General features: G+C 42.7%; 1 protein-coding gene and 1 long non-coding RNA gene across 3 annotated transcripts in view; one reads left to right on the forward strand and one right to left on the reverse strand.

Annotated features, from left to right (window-relative positions):
• The window catches only part of LOC309655500, a 63,296-nt gene that overhangs the window by 29,814 nt on the left and 14,619 nt on the right, over positions 1–18,863 (forward strand). The gene's annotated exons all lie outside the window — the stretch shown is intronic.
• Positions 1–18,863, reverse strand: part of AK7 (adenylate kinase 7) — a 59,726-nt gene that overhangs the window by 24,151 nt on the left and 16,712 nt on the right. For both annotated transcript variants that reach the window (XM_082450748.1, XM_082450747.1), the window contains exons 5-10: positions 15,255–15,365; positions 11,532–11,612; positions 7,189–7,277; positions 5,195–5,285; positions 4,286–4,363; positions 3,019–3,168 (exon numbers count right to left, since the gene is read on the reverse strand). In XM_082450748.1, coding sequence (XP_082306874.1) covers positions 3,019–3,168; positions 4,286–4,363; positions 5,195–5,285; positions 7,189–7,277; positions 11,532–11,612; positions 15,255–15,365 — 600 coding nt within the window. The remainder of the gene's footprint in view (positions 1–3,018; positions 3,169–4,285; positions 4,364–5,194; positions 5,286–7,188; positions 7,278–11,531; positions 11,613–15,254; positions 15,366–18,863) is intronic.

Consider the following 18,863-nt stretch of genomic DNA (forward strand, 5'->3'; position numbering starts at 1 on the left):
CCCCAGAGTCACTTCCTCCTGGTGTTTAATGAGCATCCACTACGTGCCCTGAGCTGGGCACGGGGCACACGACACTCAGCAGGATGTGAACCAAGTACTCAAGCATCACATGCTACCAGTTTCACCTTTGTGGAGCTACTCCTGTAAAGGCAGCAGAGAAATAGAATTTCTGGTCCACTATGCAGGGTGCTTAATTTATTGCCTGATGAACATTGTTTCTGGACTAAACCTGGTCTTTAATTAAACTTTTCTTTTTAAAAACAGTTAATTAAAAAAAATAATAAAAATAAATGAAAACAGTTAATTTATCCTAGTTTTTAAAAATACACCCATTTTTTTAAATTTTATTTTTTATTAGTTATTTATCTTATACATATTAGTGTATATATGTCAATTCCAATCTCCCAATGCATCCCACCACCACCACCCCACCCCACCCCTGAACCCCCCGCTTTCCTGCCCTTGGTGTCCATACGTCTGTTCTCTACATCTGAAAAATACACTCATTTTTTAAAAAAGTTTCTAGAAGCTCATCACATTCATAACTGGTGAGCAAATGTTTATTTCTAATAGAAATAAAAACATCGGTGACAAATAGTCATTTCTTTCAAAATGGTCCAAACTGTTGTGAAACTAAAGCCTGGTATTTTGCAAGGCAAATTTTTAAAATTTTAAATTAAAAAAAATGTTTTTTTAAATCATGCCATTGAAAAGCATTTCCATGGGCAGAGTGTCCATGTGCTTAAAGACTACATAATTTCATGCACAGAGTTGGTTGTCGTTATTATTACTACTATCATTATTATTACTACTACTACTATTGTTATTACTACTATTTGTCAGATGAGGAAGCCGAGGCTGTGAAGGGAGTGAGCAGGGCTACTGCAGTGGTGCTGGGTAGGGCGTGGTGGACGTGAATGACCCTGTCTGCTTAGGGACAGGCTCTCTCAGGGTGATGGCAATGACCAAGATGGCGGGCAGTGGAGGGTGCCAGCGGTCAGGAGAGCATCTCTGGAGCTGAGTCTTGATGGACAGGGCTGGGCTCCGAGGTAGGCATGGTGCAGTCACCAAGGCCTGAGGTCCGGCTGTCAACTGGGCAGGTTCATGTGCCTTGTTTCATCCACACACCAAGGGCGGATCTGTCTCCAGGGGTAAGCTCACCTCATCCGGGTACAAAACCAGAATGGTAGTTTATTCAGTTATAATGAGAAGTAGGGTTGCCACTGAACTCAGAACGCTCCAAGTGCACGTGTTTGGCACATTTACCCCTCAAGGCAGACACGTTTAGAAAGTAGCTTGATGAGCTTTGATCAGACCAAGGAGAGTTGGATGACTGGACTTTTGAATGGTATTAGGTCAAGGTGATTGGATGCACCTGTCTGCACGGGGATGACTTTGGCTTGCTAAAGGAACTGGAGTTGTGGAGGCCCTTGGCTTGAGGCTCCATCTTGCTGGATGTCGCTGGTGTGGCACTGTCTACATTGTCCTTGGTCGTGTTTCCTGTTCTATGCTGCCAAGCTGACCAATGTCCCCAGGGATGGATAGACTCAGTTTAATTTTTAGATATGCTTACTCCTTCTATCATGTCCTGTCCAGTTTTGCTAATCAGGAACCTTATGGTCTCTTTAAGGTGTCTTGTCCCGTCTCTGCTCTGACTGGGTGTTGTTTTACGTTGACCCACAAATGACAGTACTAGTCTAACCTCTCAGGTTGCTCTGTGCCTCGGGACAGTCTCCAAGTAGAGCCATCGTGGGTGTCTCAGATGCTTAAAAGGATCATTGTTTTTTTTTTTTTAATTTTTAAAAAAACTTTTTGGCCGTGCCACACAGCATATGGGATCTTAGTTCTCCAGCCAGGGATCAAACCGGCGCCCCCTGCAGTGGAAGCACTGGAAGTGCAGAGTCTTAACCACTGAACCACCAGGGAAGTCTCGGATCATTGTTTCTTTTGCAAAGTGGTACATCCTTTTTTTTTTTTTTAATTACTTACTTAAAAAATTTTTTTAATTTTTTTCTTTCTAGTTTTTAAAGCGGCACATCTTTTACTGATTCTCAACAAGGCATGCTTTTCAGGAGAATATGGTTCTTAGGATACAATGGCAACTCTACTTGCTTTTATGCAGTATTTCCATGCACGATGGCAATTCAACTCTGATGGCACCTGTTACTCATAGACTATAGTTTTCAAAATGCCTTCTCATGTCATATTTACTCTCATCTTTGGAATGCCTCCCTGGGATAAATCCAAAGATCTGGGCAAGCGCTGCATTTACCTGATTTCAGAGAGGGGTGTGTGGAGGCTGCATAGTAAGGCCATTCTAGCTAAGTTGGCATCTTAGCTAATCTGAATCCCTGACTAGCTGTGTGACCTTGAAGAAATTGCTCCATCTTCTGAGCCTTGGTTTCCTCGTCTATAATATGTAGATACGAATATCTGTGAAAAGTTGTGGTGATTAAAATGACTGGCAAATCCCCTGGCCAACAAGAAAAGATCAAAGTAATCATCAGACGTCCCCAACCTCTTACCTACCCTTTCCCAGATGTATACCCGGGGTGAAACAGGCAGACCAGTAAGGTACCAGACATTTTCCCTTATAGGGACAACTCCGTGACAATCAGTCTGGGGCTTACTGTCATGTTCAATTTGTGTCAAGCATAACAATCATCTCTGTCTACTTAAAAATTTTTAATATTCAGTTGGCAAGTATCAATAGAGTATAGAGGTAGATTTTTTTGGCCTGGGCAATAGGTTAAATTTGAAAAAGAACTTGAGGGAATTCCCTGGTGGTCCAGTGGTTAGGACTCCACGCTTTCACTGCAGGGGACACGGGTTTGATCCCTGGTTGGGGAACTAGGATCCCGCAAGCTGCGTGGTGTGGCCAAAAAAAAAAAGATTGAAAAAGAACTTGAATTTAGAAATTCAGACATTTGAAAAAGTACTTTCATTGGTGTAATTACACCAGAAGTTTCATTTACTTTGCTTAAATCAGAAGCTTAAACAGGAAGTGGTTATAGTTACCAATAATCTTCTGCTTTGCTTGTACTCTTTGAGGATACTGTTGATATTTTCCACAAATCCTGCTTGGGCGAACCATCGAATGTTAAAATTTTCCTTCACAAAGAGTGTTTCCATTCTCAAATTGACCAGTAAATGGTCAATATCCTCTTGCTAAGAGATAAAGGAACATTAGAGATTTGTCCTTTTTTTTTTCCCACTTGAAAGTTATAACAAACCCAAATCACTGAAGTTACTCAAGAAAAAAATATGAACACGTTCACTAAACATGGCCGTCCACTAAGGCAGCTCTAAGTTTTGACAGAGCACCTGCCATGAGACTCTGTGACCCTAAACTTCCCCCACATCTGCTCTCTTGTGACGGGCAGCATCCTGGCTTGTACAGTGACACAAGCAACTCAAAGAGTAGGGAGATACTAGAAGCCCAAGTGGAAGGTTTCCTTCTTCCTTTTTTTAAATTTTTTTTTTACAAATTTTAATACTACCTATTTTTTGAGTAGTGCAAACACACGGTTCAAAATCCAAAAGAACAAAAAGTATAGGGGAAACTTATACACACTGCCATATATAAAATAGATAACCAACAAGGACCTACTGTATAGCACAGGGAACTCTACTCAGTATTTTGTAATAACCTATAAGGGAAAAGAATCTGGAAAAAATATATATATATGTATAACTGAATCACTTTGCTGTACACCTGAAACTAGCACAACATTGGAAATCAACTATATTTCAATTAAAAAAAAAGTAGAGGGGAAAGCACTCCCTTTGTTCCCCATCACCACCCACCCAGCTCTGCTCCGCAGAGGCAACCAATGATATCAGTTCTTTCAGAAACATGTTCCAATGCACTGTTTTGTTGCAATTTATTCCTAAAAATATTATATTCTAAAACAAGCTGGAAGAATGCACTGCATGACTAAAACTGTACTTTCGTTGCTGCTGTGATGGAATCAGAAATTCAGCCTCCTGTTTGAATTTTTGAAAGAGGCCAAAGAGAGCAACACGCAGGGTTTGTATAGCATTTTACACATCAGACAGCTTTCAAATACATTTTCTGACCACAACCTCTGAGGGTTTTTCAAAAAAAGAAAAAACAAAAAACAACAGGCTCACAGAGGTGAAGAGGAAGTTGCGATAGCTAAGACTCTCAGCGGTGCAGGAGCAGCTGAAATGAACTTGGAAGCCAGGTCTTCTGACTCCAAATCCCTCAAGAACCAACACCTTCAGGACAAGAGTAGAAAAAAGGAATCTCTTATATACTAACTGTTAAGTCCTTGGTTAGGAAAGCATTTTCTTTGGGTACTTTCTGGATTTTCCCAGGGCCAGTACTTTTACTGATGCACTGTTAGAGAAAAATAGAAATATTATTTGGTTGACCTGTAAGATTTCAATATAAAATTTCTCAAATGAATATAAACATAACTGAATACAAAAAAAAAAAAATTTGCAAAGCAACGGGGGAGATCCCTGAGGATATTCACTGGTTTATTTGTTCCACACGTAGTTAACGAGCACAGAGATGAATAAGGCCCGATCTCTGCCCTCAGGGAGCCCCCAGTCTGAAAAGGGAGAGACAGATGCTTGTGTGTATTGTCTGATGCTAGGTGTCTGGAAGAGAGGTGCTTGCCCATGGGGGAGGTGGGATGGAGCCAGGAGGGTGCAGAGGAAGATGTCTGAGCTGAATCTTAAAAATTAGTAGGGGTGGCCAAGGAAAGGGCGAGAGAAGGCCGCACTGGCTGGGCCAGCTGGGCCATAAGGTGACAGGTGGCTTTAGCCAGAGCAGCCCAGATAGGAAAGGGGGCCCTCAGAGACGCAGAGCTCCTGGAAGCCGCCAGTAGGTTTGGTGAACTTGACCATATGAGTACTTTGGGGAACAAGTCACGGATAGATTTTAGTATCGCGGTGTGTAATTTGTGTGTGTGTGTGAGCCCTACAGTGGACTTTTTTTGCTCCCCTCCATGCATATACTGGAGAAAAAAACATTGTGGTTGTAATTTCCCAATACATATACTGCAGATACAAATAGCAAGCTTGGGTTTAAGGATATTGTATTTTAGGAGTCCCCGGTCTTGTTAGCACTCCTGATTCCATAATTATAATACTTTGGCGGGGGTGGGGGGGAGGGTAAAATGATTTAAGAGATGCCATCCAATCTGGGAGGACATGGCTATACCTTGACAAAGTCTTCCAGCGTATGAACTGCCTCGTCCACAGCCACGAGGTAACGGAACTTTGGCAAGTGGTCTATGACGTTCTGTATCACTCTGCAGACCGCCAGGGGACATCAGCCCCAGAGGGAATAAAAAAAGGAGATGTAGTAAAGAGAATTCACTGGATGCCACCCCCATGGGCCAGATGCCAGGTTTGGTGATTTAGCAATTATCTTATTTTCCAACAAGGTCAGGGTTGGGATGATGGTCCCCACTCTACAGTGAAGGAAGCTGGTAAAGAGTTAAGTGACATTTCTCGGGCTGAAGAGCTAAGGGGAAGGTAGAAGGGCCGGGATTGGAAGTCAGGTCCACCTGGCTCCAGATTCGCCCCAAGTACAAGAGTAGCTGAGCCCCGACAGGACTTGCGTTGATGAAGTCCGCTTACCCAGAGGCTCATTAAAGTCCCAAAGCAATGCTTTGGGGAAGGTGTTTCACAAAGTAAAACACAGATTCACGGAAGCTGTGGCTCCTTAAGTCACATAGCACGGAGTGGCTTACATTTCCTACCCTGGATTATGAATGATGGACAACATGTCTGAGGGCTGAACTCCGTCAGGCCTGTGCTGTGGGCTTTCCAGGTGTTACCCCGTGGAATTCTCAGAACAACCCTATCAGGTAAGGCTATTATCATCCGCATCTCACAAATGAGAAAATCAGACCCAAAGGGATTAAGCAACTTTCCCAAATTCACACAGCTAGTGAGAGGCAGAACAGGGATTTGAATACAGATGAAAAAAATTCCAGAGAAACAATAGTGAATGGAAAACTGTCACCAGACTGTAGATTCTACCTCCATCTCAGCTTCCTTTTCAGTCAAACGAAAATAAAACAAACACCTGTCTAAATATCCATTGCATATTTGTTTTATATTAATCTCACAGAACATTTCCTCTTGTAGCTTCTTTCTTTGTTAAATATTTGACAATCTTCAAGAAACTTGTTGGGAAAAAATGCTACCGCAAGGGCCCCCGAGTCCTTGTGTAATGGGAATAATTTAATTAATTTAATAATGTAAGATTCTTTCACAACTTTAAAACCTGATAATGTAATCATGTAAAACCTCTGCAGGAAAAAAGGGTCCATGTCAGCCCTGCCGTGTCCAGTGTCAGTGTTGGCTGGAGCAGATCTAGGTTTTGTGTGGAGTCCGAAGCTTAGACAACTTAGGGAATCCCTCTTTGAGAACAATAATAAAAATGAAGTTTAGGGGCGTAGAAGGGACCCATGCAGGGGAGGGTCCTGAAGTTTAAGCTTCATTGTTTCCCAGTAAATCTGTAAATCCGCCTGGGATTGAGACTAATTTAATAGTGGCTGGTGGATGAGAGAAAGAGGTGGGGGGATCTAGAAACCAGAAAGAATCCCAGAGAGGTGCTGCTCCCTCCTGTGGGGTGAGCCGAGGAGTTGACAGAATAAAGCCCCTGGAACTCGAAATGTAGAAGCGATGAACTGCAAATAAAGCGAACCCTATCCTTGACTTAGTGTTTAAGTCAGTGTCTGCAAAGAAGGAGAAGGGGACCTGGGGATACTCTGTGAGTCTGAAAAACACGTGTTAACATCACTTAACAATTGCCAAAAAGAAAAAAGAAAAAAAGCTTCTGGTTTATAGTTCACAAATTTCTGGAATTTCAGTTGGTGGGCTGGACATATCAGTCTCATCTGGGACAAAGGGCCGGGTCCCCAGAATGCATATAAAGAGTTCTTTTCCCAAATTGGAAGACATGCTATTCTGCTGGTAAGGTTTCTAAAAGGTGAACTTGAACTTGCTCTCAGAAGTGTGGAGCTTTTAGCTGATGAACACTATTTCATCAGATGCAAAGTGGAGATGATAAAAGTACCTTCTGCTTGGGGTTGCTGGGACGAAGAAATACAATAATACACGTGGGGGTCTTAGCACTTGGTAAGAAACACACATGGTAGTCAACTAATTCTCGGGAAGTCATATATCTGGTAGAATACTTACCCTGCTAGATCAAGAACATGAATTGCTGGAATTACATTTGTTCCATCTCCAAAAACTGGTAATGCAGGGACCTCACCCGACCAAGCTAGCTAAAAGAAAGAAAAGCAAAAGCATATCTTCCCCAGTTATGTGAGCCTGACTATTACAGCTCACAGACAGAGCCATAGTCAGAGGCATCCAAAAAGATCTATCTATCCGATGAAATAATAGCCTCAAGATGTTTTGTAAATCAGTTCTGATGAGATTTAGTTGCTGATCAAATCCTATTAAGAGAAATAAAGTGCAACCTCAGGGCTGAAATACTTTTCAAGAAATCATAATCTCATCAGCTGTCTTTAGCGGTCATCTACATAGAAAGAAAATACTTTAGTATGCATGGTGTCTTTAATTCTCATAAAAGTGAGAATTAAAATTTAAAATTACCCCCACTGGCTGGGGGTAATTATCATCAGTTTGTAGATGAAATGCTTAGTGGATAAAGTATCCTCCAGGACATTACACTTCTGATGAGTCCCTTAGACTGGATTTGAACCCTGATCTTCAGAGTCCAAATCCTTGCCTTTTCCCTTCATTAAATATTTCAGTAAATAAATAGATAGTCTGGGTACTGTTTAACTGTCATGTACTAGATGATTTTATATTGCTTTTCAAGCGTGAAAGAGGTAGGGGTTGGGGCCACAGCAGACCACTGGATCTTGTAAGATATTTTGGACTTGGGGAAACCATTGAAGGGTTTTAAGCAGGGAAGTGACATCATTGGATTTGCTTTGGTTGCCTTGTGAAGGGATGATGGGAAGTAAGAGTTTAAATGAAGAGACGGAGGTCATGACAGGTGAGGACAAGAGAGGGTTTCTCCTAGCCTTTGGGTGGGGAGTTGGAGGTGTTGGGTTGGAGAGAAGGGAGATATTGGGGAGGTTGTCTCTAGCGGACTTGGGGATCTTGTGATGGATGAGAAAGAGGAAGGAGTTGGGTTCTGATTGGTGCAGCTGGGTGGAAGGTGGTCCAATTTTCTGAGGTGGGGCCCTGGAGGACCTGCAGGTATGGGGGTGATTGTCGATGTAGTTTGGATTTGTGAAACATCCAAGTTGAGGTGATGGATCTGCAGAGTGAGAACTAAGGAGAGAGAGTCCCGCTGGAGACTGACGTTTGAGAGTCATTGGCACCAGTCATGGACTTGAACAGCCCAACCCAGGGAAAGAGTGTAGATGGAGAAGACAAGAGGGTCCCCGGCAGAGGCCTGGAAGGCCAGCACCCGGTGGTCAGGTAGGTAAAAGCTAGCTGAGCATGGGCAGAGAGAAAGAGCTTTCTTTAGCTCATCCTCTTCAGCTGTCATATCTCTTGTATTAAAAAACCAACCAGTCAACACTTTCCTGACACTTCTTTTTCTAGCTCCTGCTTTCTTTTTCTGCCCCATTTTACAGTAAAATCTCTCAGAATGCTTCTCTATTCTCACCATCTCCACTTCCTCTCTTCGTGCTCCCTCTTGAACCTACTCATATCAGGCTTTTGTTCTACCCAATTCCAAAAATATCCAGGTCAATCCTCCAGTCTCATCTTACCTGATTATCTGCAGTGTGTGACATGGTTGGTCATTATTTCGTTTTAGAAACACTTCTTTCACGTGTCTTTTTCTACACTCCCCTCTTGGTTCACTGGGAACTCCTCCTCAGCTGCCTTTCCCGACTCCCTCCCATATCCTTGTAAATCTCCAAATATAGGAGTGTCCCAAGACTCAGCCCTGAGACCTCTTCTCTTCTCCATACTCATTCTCTAGGTGATGTCATCCAGTCTTATGGTTTTAAATTCCACCCATATGCTGATGGCTTCCAAGGTTATAACTCTAGTCCTGACTACCTCCATAATCTCCAAACACAACTCCCACCTTCCAGTGCAATGTCCAACTCCCTCCCTGCTGAGTATCGACACTTGGATGTCAGCCATCTCAAACTCAACGTGTCTAAGCTGAGCTCCTGAACTTCCCATTGATTGCATACCTCGCCCTAATCTGTCCCTTCCCGGTTTTCCCCATCTCAGTAAACAGCAACTCCCTACTTCCGGTTACTTGCACCAAAATCCTTAAAGTCATCTTTTACTTTCTTTCTGTCACCCTTACATCCAAGCTTTGAACCAATCCCATTGGCTTCATCTTCAAAACAACCCAAATCCCAACAATCTTCAGTATCTCCACCATTTCCACCCAGGTCTTAGGCACTACCCTGCTCTTGCCCCCCTACAGTACATTCTCAACTCACCAGAAGAACAGCGTTATCCTTGAAAACTTAAGACAGATTAGGCCACTTCTATGCTCAAAATAGTCTGTTTCCCAACCCACTCAGAATAAAAGCCCAAACCCTCACAATGGGCTACAAAGCTGGGATCCACCTGGCTCCTCCATCACCTCTTTGACTCCATCACCCACCATCCTCCAGCACTTTTAGCCACATTGGTCTTCTTGCTGCTCCTTAACCCAGCCAGCACGTTTCTGCCTTGGTTCTTTGCACTTGCAATGCCCACTGCCTTTCCCTAGGAAGCCACTTAGCTGGCTCCCCATTGCCTTTCACTGTCTGCTCAAATGTCACATCATTAGAAAGGCCCTCCTCACGTGAAAAGATGCTCAACTAATTACTAGAGAAATGCAAATCAAAACTACAGTGAGGGGCTTCCCTGGTGGCGCAGTGGTTAAGAATCCGCCTGCCAATGCAGGGGACACGGGTTCGAGCCCTGGTCCAGGAAGATCCCACATGCCACGGAGCAGCTGAGCCCGTGAGCCACAACTACTGAGCCTGCGCTCTAGAGCCCGTGAGCCACAAATACTGAGCCTGCGTGCCACAACTACTGAAGCCCGTGCACCTAGAGCCTGTGCTCCGCAACAAGAGAAGCCACTGCAATGAGAAGCCTGCGCACAGCAATGAAGAGTAGGCCCCGCTCACCGCAGCTAGAGAAAGCCACGCACAGCAACGAAGACCCAATGCAGCCAAAAATAAATAAATAAAATAAATTAAAAAAAAAAAAAAAAAAAAAAACTACAGTGAGGTACCACCTCACACTGGTCAGAATGGCCATCATTAAAAAGTCTACATATAACAAATTCTGGAGAGGGTGTGGAGAAAAGGGAACCCTCCTACACTGTTGGTGGGAATGTAAATTGGTGCAGCCACTATGGAAAACAGTATGGAGGTTCCTCAAAAAACTAAAAATAGAGTTGCCATATGATCCAGCAATCCTGGGCATATATCCAGACAAAACTATGACTCAAAAAGATACATGCACCCCTATGTTTATAGCAGCACTATTCACAATAGCCACGACGTGGAAACAACCTAAATGTCCATCGATAGATGAATGAATAAAGATGTGCGACATATATACAATGGAATACTACTCAGACATAAAAAAGAATGAAATAATGCCATTTGCAGCAACATGGATGGACCTAGAGATGATAATACTAAGTGAAGTAAGTTGGAAAGAGAAAGACAAATACCATATGATATCACTTATATGTGGAATCTAAAACATGACACAGATGAACTTATCTACGAAACAGAAACAGACTCACAGACATAGAGAACAGACTTGTGGTTGCCAAGGGAGAGGAGGGATGTGGGAGGGATGGAGTGGGAGTTTGGAATTAGCAGATGCAAACTATTATATACAGAATGGATAAACAACAAGGTCCTACCGTATAACACAGGAAACTAGATTCAATATCTGGTGATTAACCATAATGGAAAAGAATATGAAAAAGAATATCTATATATATACAAATATATATTTATATATATATCTGAATCACTGTGCTGTACAGCAGAAATTAACACAACATTGTAAATCAACTATACTACAGTAAAATAAATATAAAAATAAAATTTTAAAAAAAGGCCTGCCTCAACCATCATATAAAGACATAACCCCCCAACCCTAGCCCCACATGCTCTATCTACCTTTCTCTGCTTCATTGTTTTCCAGATTATTTTTCAACATCTGAAACACTCTGTTTACTGGCTAACTTGTTTATTATCTATCACTCTTCTTCTCCACCCACTAGAATGTTAGTTCCACAAGGGCAGGGACTTTATTGTGTTCCCAGTATCTACAATGGTTTCTGGTACATGGCAGGCACTGGATCAACATTTGTCTCATGAGTGAAAGGAGATCCATTTTTTTCTTTATTATTCTGAGAGTGGGAAATACAAGAAAAAAAGGTAGTTATGTTAGACATCCATATTTTCCTTAACTTTCTGCTATTAAACGGGCCTAGCCAGTATATAACCTTCAAATTGTGTAACCTTAATGTAAAACACTTAAAAAAAAAAAAAGTTATAGCCATGGAAAAGTCATACCTTAAAAAAAGCATGTAAGATGCCTCCTTCCATTCCATACTGAAGTCCAGCAGCAACTACGTAAGTGGCAAATTTTCTGACCTATTAGATAAAATGCAAGAAAAAAGCTAAATATATTATTATGAACTACATTGAATCAGATTATTTTTAGTGATTATTTTAAATGAGCACTTCAGTAAGTCTCATCACCTCTTTCAAGCTCCTAATGTACTGCTTAGGACAAAAAGAGTATCTCTTAAAAGGCGGGGAACTCAACCCCACTGACCACTATTAAAATTTAATTGGGACTCAATTAAATGAAAGCCAGAGTTTATTATTTGTGAAGGTTTACCACCTTTAAGTTCTATGCCGGGCACCTAAAGGCAAAGGAAGATATAAAAATCTGTCCTTCCATGATGGTCTTTAATTACCTAGTAGGGGAGGGGGACATATGTAGAACCAAGGAATTTGGTGATGGGCCTTAATATGAGGATTTTAATAGACATGGAGTTCCCTTCATCCAGGAGGAGTAATTTAGGTGCTGGGAGAATTTGCCTCAATACTCAACTATTTTTTACTGTCATCAAGGTACTAGCAGCTACACTGTGTAGAAACAGGCTTTTTGGCATGTTGAAAAGCTTAAGGCAGAGGTAATACTTAGGGATACCTGGGCACTGATTCTCTTCCTCTGATGCTCTCTACTCTCATAATCCAATAACCACGTGGCTTTGATGATGTTTAACTGAACAATCCAAAGAGACTCATGCAATGGCTGGTGCAATTTTTTCTGTATTGCTAATGTGAGGTCCAAGTATAAAAGGTGCAATGACCAACAAAGATCTGTTTAGGTTCCATTAAACATTTGACTCATGAGCCGCCCCACTTGAGATTTTTAATCTTTGGTTAATTACACTGGGGATTTAATCTAACCCGGGAGAGTGTGATTTGTGAGCATATGTGTACTCTGACCGGCCTCTTCTTGCTAATTCATCATCCAATTAGAACGCTGTAGTTGGTGTCAGAAGTAGAATTATCAATACAGACACCCTCCATCACCACTGTGATTCGATTTGGGAAGGTTGGATGTTGGTAAGTTGAAGAGACAATCATGAACTGAGGATGGAACCCAAGTAGAGACCAGAAAATCCCCCCTCACACACACCCTCATCACTGATATGAGAGAACTGGGGTCTCTGAGTGAGCTTTTTGAGGAGGAACCATATCACCATAGCTGACCTACATTCCTGTACATCTGGACGAGTGGTTAAGAGAGGCAAGGACAAGGTGACCCAGTCCCCTGGCTCTTCCTACCTGTCCTAGGGAAAGTGATGTGAAAATGCCCCAAAGGATTTAAAAAGCCTATGAACTTGCCTCAAAAACTAAACTGGTCCACCCTCTTGTGTTTATAATATAGCATGTAAATATAAATGTGATTACTGCACATGTGGTGACAGTTGATGAACACTGGACATCCAGCCCCAGGAGTGCAGAGACCACGTCTGTTTTGTTCATGGCTGTGAGGCCAGCTCTGAGCCACAGTGCCTGTTACATAGCAAGATCTTAACGGATATGAGTTAAATGATTCCTTCCAAGGTTCTACCTATTTGATGAAAAACACTAGGTTACAGAAGGGTTATTAAAGATGACCAAGTTGGCCAGATCAACCTTATCTTATTAATTGTTCAGAAAAGAGTGATTAGGAAAGCTTGGGATTAAAAAAATAATTTTTGAAATTAAATTTTGATCGTATAATTTAGAGCATGGGACATATTTAATGTTTTTATGATAAAAAAGATATTAAGATGACACTATTTCTCTAATTTATTTTATTTATTTATTTATTTATTTTGGCTGTGCCACACAGCTTGTGGGATCTTAGTTCCCAGACCAGGGATCGAACCCGTGGCCCCTGCAATGGAAGCGCAGAGTCCTAACCACTGGACTACCAGGGAATTCCCTATTTCTCCATTTTAGACTATCATTCACATCCATTATTTTTGAATGTGTGATCATGCCTTCTCAATCAGTGAATTTGAAATAAATGATCAAGAAATCATGAATTTCCTATTTGGGGCAATGTTCAAAGTTTAATAAAATAATATAGTTGTAGGATTTGGAGTTGGAAGAAATTTAGATTTTCTAGTCTAACCCCTTTATTTTACTTATTTAACTCCAAAAGTTGAATGACTTGGCTAAGGTGATAAGTTAACGGGTAGAAAAGGGACTAGAATGCCTAATCCCATGTTTTTTCCTTCAAATATTTTATATTCACAGTGTTTGTATTGCCAAGTAAAAAAAATTTTTTTAAATAAAATAAAAACATTTACTAGTAGGACAGAATTGAAGGACCAAGTTCCTACTGTAATATTGTCTGGGACCACTAGGTGTCACCTTAGAACTATCATTGCATATCACTACCGTAGGTCTTCCGATAATGGGAAAAATGCAGTGGATGGAACCTTTAGAGGTTTAGGCGTTTTGTATAAATTCTACCTAAGTTAAATGAGGATGATGATGATAGCACCTAATTCACAGAACTGTGAGGATTACATATGAGATATAGGAGGATTACATGAGGTACTGTAAGTAATACATCTGGCGCAGTGCCTGGTACATGGTAAGCAAGCCCTCAATAATTTTTTGTTGTTACTACTTATTCATCACCAGGGCATTCCTGTCATCTATTTTGATAAAAGATAAGAGAAATAAAACAATTTTATAATATATGGATTTAAAAATGATAACTTTTGCTGCAACAGAAGGCTAATAAGCTCTTCTTTTTGTTTACGTGAACTTCCCAGCTAGAGGTGTGTCAGTAATCAGTGACATGGACGTGTCACGATCAACTACTGAATGACGGAGTTTTGGAGTCAGGAAAAAATAAGAACAAAACCCACAGGCTTTGGTATCTGATGGATCCAGCTTTGAATCCCAGCTCCGCTCTTTCCCACAGTGTCTGCATTTGTGAAATGGGAATAATTATGTATGTACACGAGACAGTTGTTGTCAGGAGTAGATCAGACGAGGCTAAGAAGTGCTCAGCACACTGCTCAGCAAATCCTAGCTATGCGACCTTGAGCGAGTTCCTTAACCTCTGGAAGCTTCCGTCTCCTTGTTTGCAAGATGAGGTTTATTTTTATTTTTATTTATTTATTTTGGAAGGCAGCTATGCTCACCACTATACCACCAACGCTATTTATTTATTTTGGCTGCTCGGCTTGTGGGATTTTAGTTCCCTGACCAGGGATTGAACCCGGGCCCTCAGCAGTGAAAGCGCTGAGTCCTAATCACTGGACCAGCAGGGAATTCCCTGTAAGATGAGGTTTATATGCACTTTTCAGAGTTGCTGTAAGAAACTAATGAGATCGAGTCTGGAAAAAGGGAAAATGTGGTTCCCTCTTCCCCATTCCCACTCTGAGTTATTTGCCTCTTCTGGACCAAGGGACTCTTTGGACCTACAGACCCCTTAGGAGGTGAGGGCTTGAGCTCTGCTGGGGACTCCATACAAGGCTTCCATCTTAGGGGGCTGGAACAGAACGTGGGGCAGGACCTGGGACAGTGCCTCTTGGGGGAGCCTGAAGGTCGGAGCTCTGTGGGTGTAAGGACGTGGGAACTAAATACAGAGGTGGGGAGCGAGCTGACATGATACATGTAGAGTATGTGGAACAGTCCTGACCATGTGCATTGTAAGCTGCTTCCAAAAGAGCTTTTCTTACCCTAAAGGTTCTACTACTCGAGACTTACCTTTTTCCCAAACTTGAGAACCGTTTTTTCAGCATTTATGTGGTCCAGAAAATTAGGATGGTGCTTTCTTCTTCGATAATCCTCTTCAGTAAATGGAATCTCAGAATCATCCTATGAGAGAAAAAAGGCCAGGCTCCGTGTGTTAGAGCTACGGAAACTGCTAAGCCCGCAGATGCTAGGGACACTATGTTCCTTTAAGCTCAAATAAAGCATTCTAAAAACTACTGCTTATTTTTATAGTGATTTAATTCTCTTGAAAATGCTTTAGCTAGCCAGATTCTATCATTTAAACTTAATTTAAACAAAATAAAAAATTTAAATGTCTTCTTTTATTTTGTAGAGACAGTGACATGTTGTCACTGTGATTCCATAAAGGCATTAAAAAACCCATTTCTTAATAGTTCTTGCGATGTGTGTAGTTTCTTTTTTTTTTCAATGTGTCTTTTTAAAAAAATGTCTTTAGTTCTTTTATTTAGTTATTTATTTTTAATTAATTAATTAATTTCATTTATTTATTTTTGGCTGTGTTGGGTCTTCTGTGCTGCATGCGGGCTTTCTCTAGTTACGGAGAGCAGGGGCTACTCTTTGTTGTGGTGCACGGGCTTCTCATTGCGGTGGCTTCTCTTGTTGCGGAGCACGGGCTCTAGGCGCGCGGGCTTCAGTAGTTGTGGCACATAGGCTTAGCTGCTCCACGGCATGTGGGATCTTCCCGAACCAGGGTTCGATCCCGTGTCCCCTGCATTGGCAGGCGGATTCTTAAGCACTGTGCCACCAGGGAAGCCCTCATTTTTTAAAGCTAAATTGTGTGTGTTTTTTCTCTTTTCCACACTGCCTCTTTCCCTCAAATTCATCCCACGTTAATGAGAACATACCATGTGCAAGTTTCTGTCTCAGGCCTTAAAAACTGGCTTCATCGGATAAGATATCAGTTTGCCCTAAGAATCAGGAAAGAAAAAGAAAAATATTTCCCTATATTGAGCTGTTCAGCACTCAGTGTCTCCACAACTCACCCTGCTGTACACCCCTCCCATGGAGGGAGAATGAACTAAAAACTTCCAGGAGAATCAAAGGGAGAAACTGAGATCCATGATACAGAGTGATTTCCCCCAAATCCATCCAGATTTAGAGGTCCTATTTAGAGTAGGATTTCTAAAATATACAGTCCAATCAGGAGCCTTTCAATCACATCACATTGGTATAAGTTAAATAACCAGCCCAAAGCATCTGAGTCCAGGGCTTACACGAAATTAATCAGAGAGGCAGAAGAAACACAAGGTTGAGGATGCTGAGGTAGAACAATCATTGCAGATTTGAGAAATGGGAAGAAGGGTTGAAATGACTGGAGCCAAGCTGGGGATTGATAGAGGAGGAGGTAGGCAATGCCAGGGGACTTCCCTGGCGGTGCAGTGGTTAAGACTCCACGCTCCCAATGCAGGGGGCCTGGGTTTGATCCCTGGTCAGGGAACTAGATCCGTCATGCCACAACTAAAGATCCCACATGTCGTGACTATGACCCAGCACAGCCAAATAAAGAAATAAATATTTAAAATAAAAACCTTTTTTTTTTTTAAAAAAAAAAGGGTAGGCAATGCCAGGTTGCCAGGGTTTGTGGACCATGTGAAGGAGTTTAGATTCATTCTAGGGGCATAGAAGGGTCTTAAGCATTTTAAGCAGGACTATAACACAATCTGAATTATATTATATTTTATTTATTTATTTGGCTGCGTTGGGTCTTTCTCTAGTTGTGGTGAGCGGGGGCTACTCTTAGCTGCTGTGCGTGGGCTTCTCATTGTGGTGGCCTCTCCCGTTGTGGAGCACGGGCTCCTGGCATGCGGGCTTCAGCAGTTGCGGTGCGTGGGCTCAGTAGTTGCAGCACGCGGGCTCTAGGGAGTGCGGGCTTCAGTAGTTGTGGCGCACGGGCCTAGTCGCTCCGCGGCATGTGGGATCTTCCCGGACCAGGGAAAGAACCCGTGTCCCCTGAATTGGCAGGCAGACTCTTAACCACTGCGCCGCCAGGGAAGTCCCTGAATTATATTTTAACAAGATCACTTAAGCTGTTTGTTGGAGATTGGACTGGAAGGAGGCAATGGCTCATTTGAATTAATTAGGATTTTTTCCCCTGGAGCTGCGGATAGAGGCTTCCTTCCCTGGGTCTCGTGGGCAGCGTGGACACCTGAACAAATCAGGACTCGGATGGGAAGACAGGAGGGTGGTTGTTTGACCGGAAAACAGCAGCGTCTACCCCAATCTAGTATTCACTTTTCTCTTTTGAGTTGCATTACAAAGTCATGACTTTTCACAAGCTCAATGGATTTCAGTGAACCATAAAGTATCAGTCAGGGTCCTAGCATGAAAGAAATAGCACACTCACCGTGGGTAATTTGAGGAGGGTTTAATCACAGGACTATTTACAAAGATGTGGGCAGGTACAGGGAAATCACATTCCCTGGAGTCAGTAACAGGGCACTCTGTACCACTCGCAGGTCCCAGAGTACAGAGGGCGCAGTGATAATTAGGACCTGGAGGTGAGCAGGGTGGAGAGGGCTGCCTGGCAGGAGCTGTGACTTGGTTGAAAGGCTCAGCCGGCCAGTAGCAACTGGGCAGAAAGGAGCTGGAGGGATAATACCGTGACCTCACTCTTCTCATTTTCCCCATCCTTCACTGGCGTTTCCCACTGGCCAAACCCAATGGGAAGCAGAGGGCAAGTGTGCTTGCTGATCTAGACTGCGAGGTCAGGGCTGGGTGATCATCTCTGCCTCTAGAAGTGGGTACATGATCCCAGGTCTGGCCAATCAGAGCTCTACATTTCCCTGGTCACAGTGACCGGTTTAGGGTTTGACCTGTGACCTAAGACCTGGAAAAACAGCATATTCCAGTGCTGGGTTGGGACATGGTCAAAATGGAAAAGACAATCGAAGTTCTAGGGATATAAGCCTGGGAGCTCCTGGGGGCCAGAAGGAGGGGACAGCTTACCTGAGAATGAAGCCTACTCAGAGAGGAAAAGAAGCAGTTGAATAGAGAAAAAGAGTAGGTTAGTTCTGAGAACGCTTATTAAGCCTCTAGATCCAGCTGTGCCTGAAGTCCATTATTGGACTTACCAGTTATATGAGTCAATAAATTCCCATTTTGCTTAAGTCAGTACAAGTTAGTTTATAACTGAAGGAGTGATGACAATCAATCAGGCCAGCAAAATGATCAGCCAGTCAAATGACCAATGATTGTTTTGTAGCAGACACTTTACTAGACTCTTTGAGGGATAGAACTTCAACAGGAATAAAATGACTGGCCTGCTCCTTGAGATGATGGCAACCAAATGGAGTAGGTGAGAGAGCTTTATAAGAAAAGGACAGGAGGGCTTCCCTGGTGGCGCAGTGATTGAGAGTCTGCCTGCCAATGCAGGGGACACGGGTTCGAGCCCTGGTCTGGGAAGATCCCACATGCCGCGGAGCGACTAGGCCCGTGAGCCACAATTACTGAGCCTGCGCGTCTGGAGCCTGTGCTCCACAACAAGAGAGGCCGCGATAGTGAGAGGCCCACGCAGAGCGATGAAGAGTGGCCCCCGCTCGCCGCAACTAGAGAAAGCCCTCGCATGGAAACGAAGACCCAACA

This window comes from Balaenoptera physalus, assembly GCF_965194825.1.
Source record: "Balaenoptera physalus genome assembly, chromosome: 2".
Classification (NCBI taxonomy): Eukaryota; Metazoa; Chordata; class Mammalia; order Artiodactyla; family Balaenopteridae; genus Balaenoptera; species Balaenoptera physalus.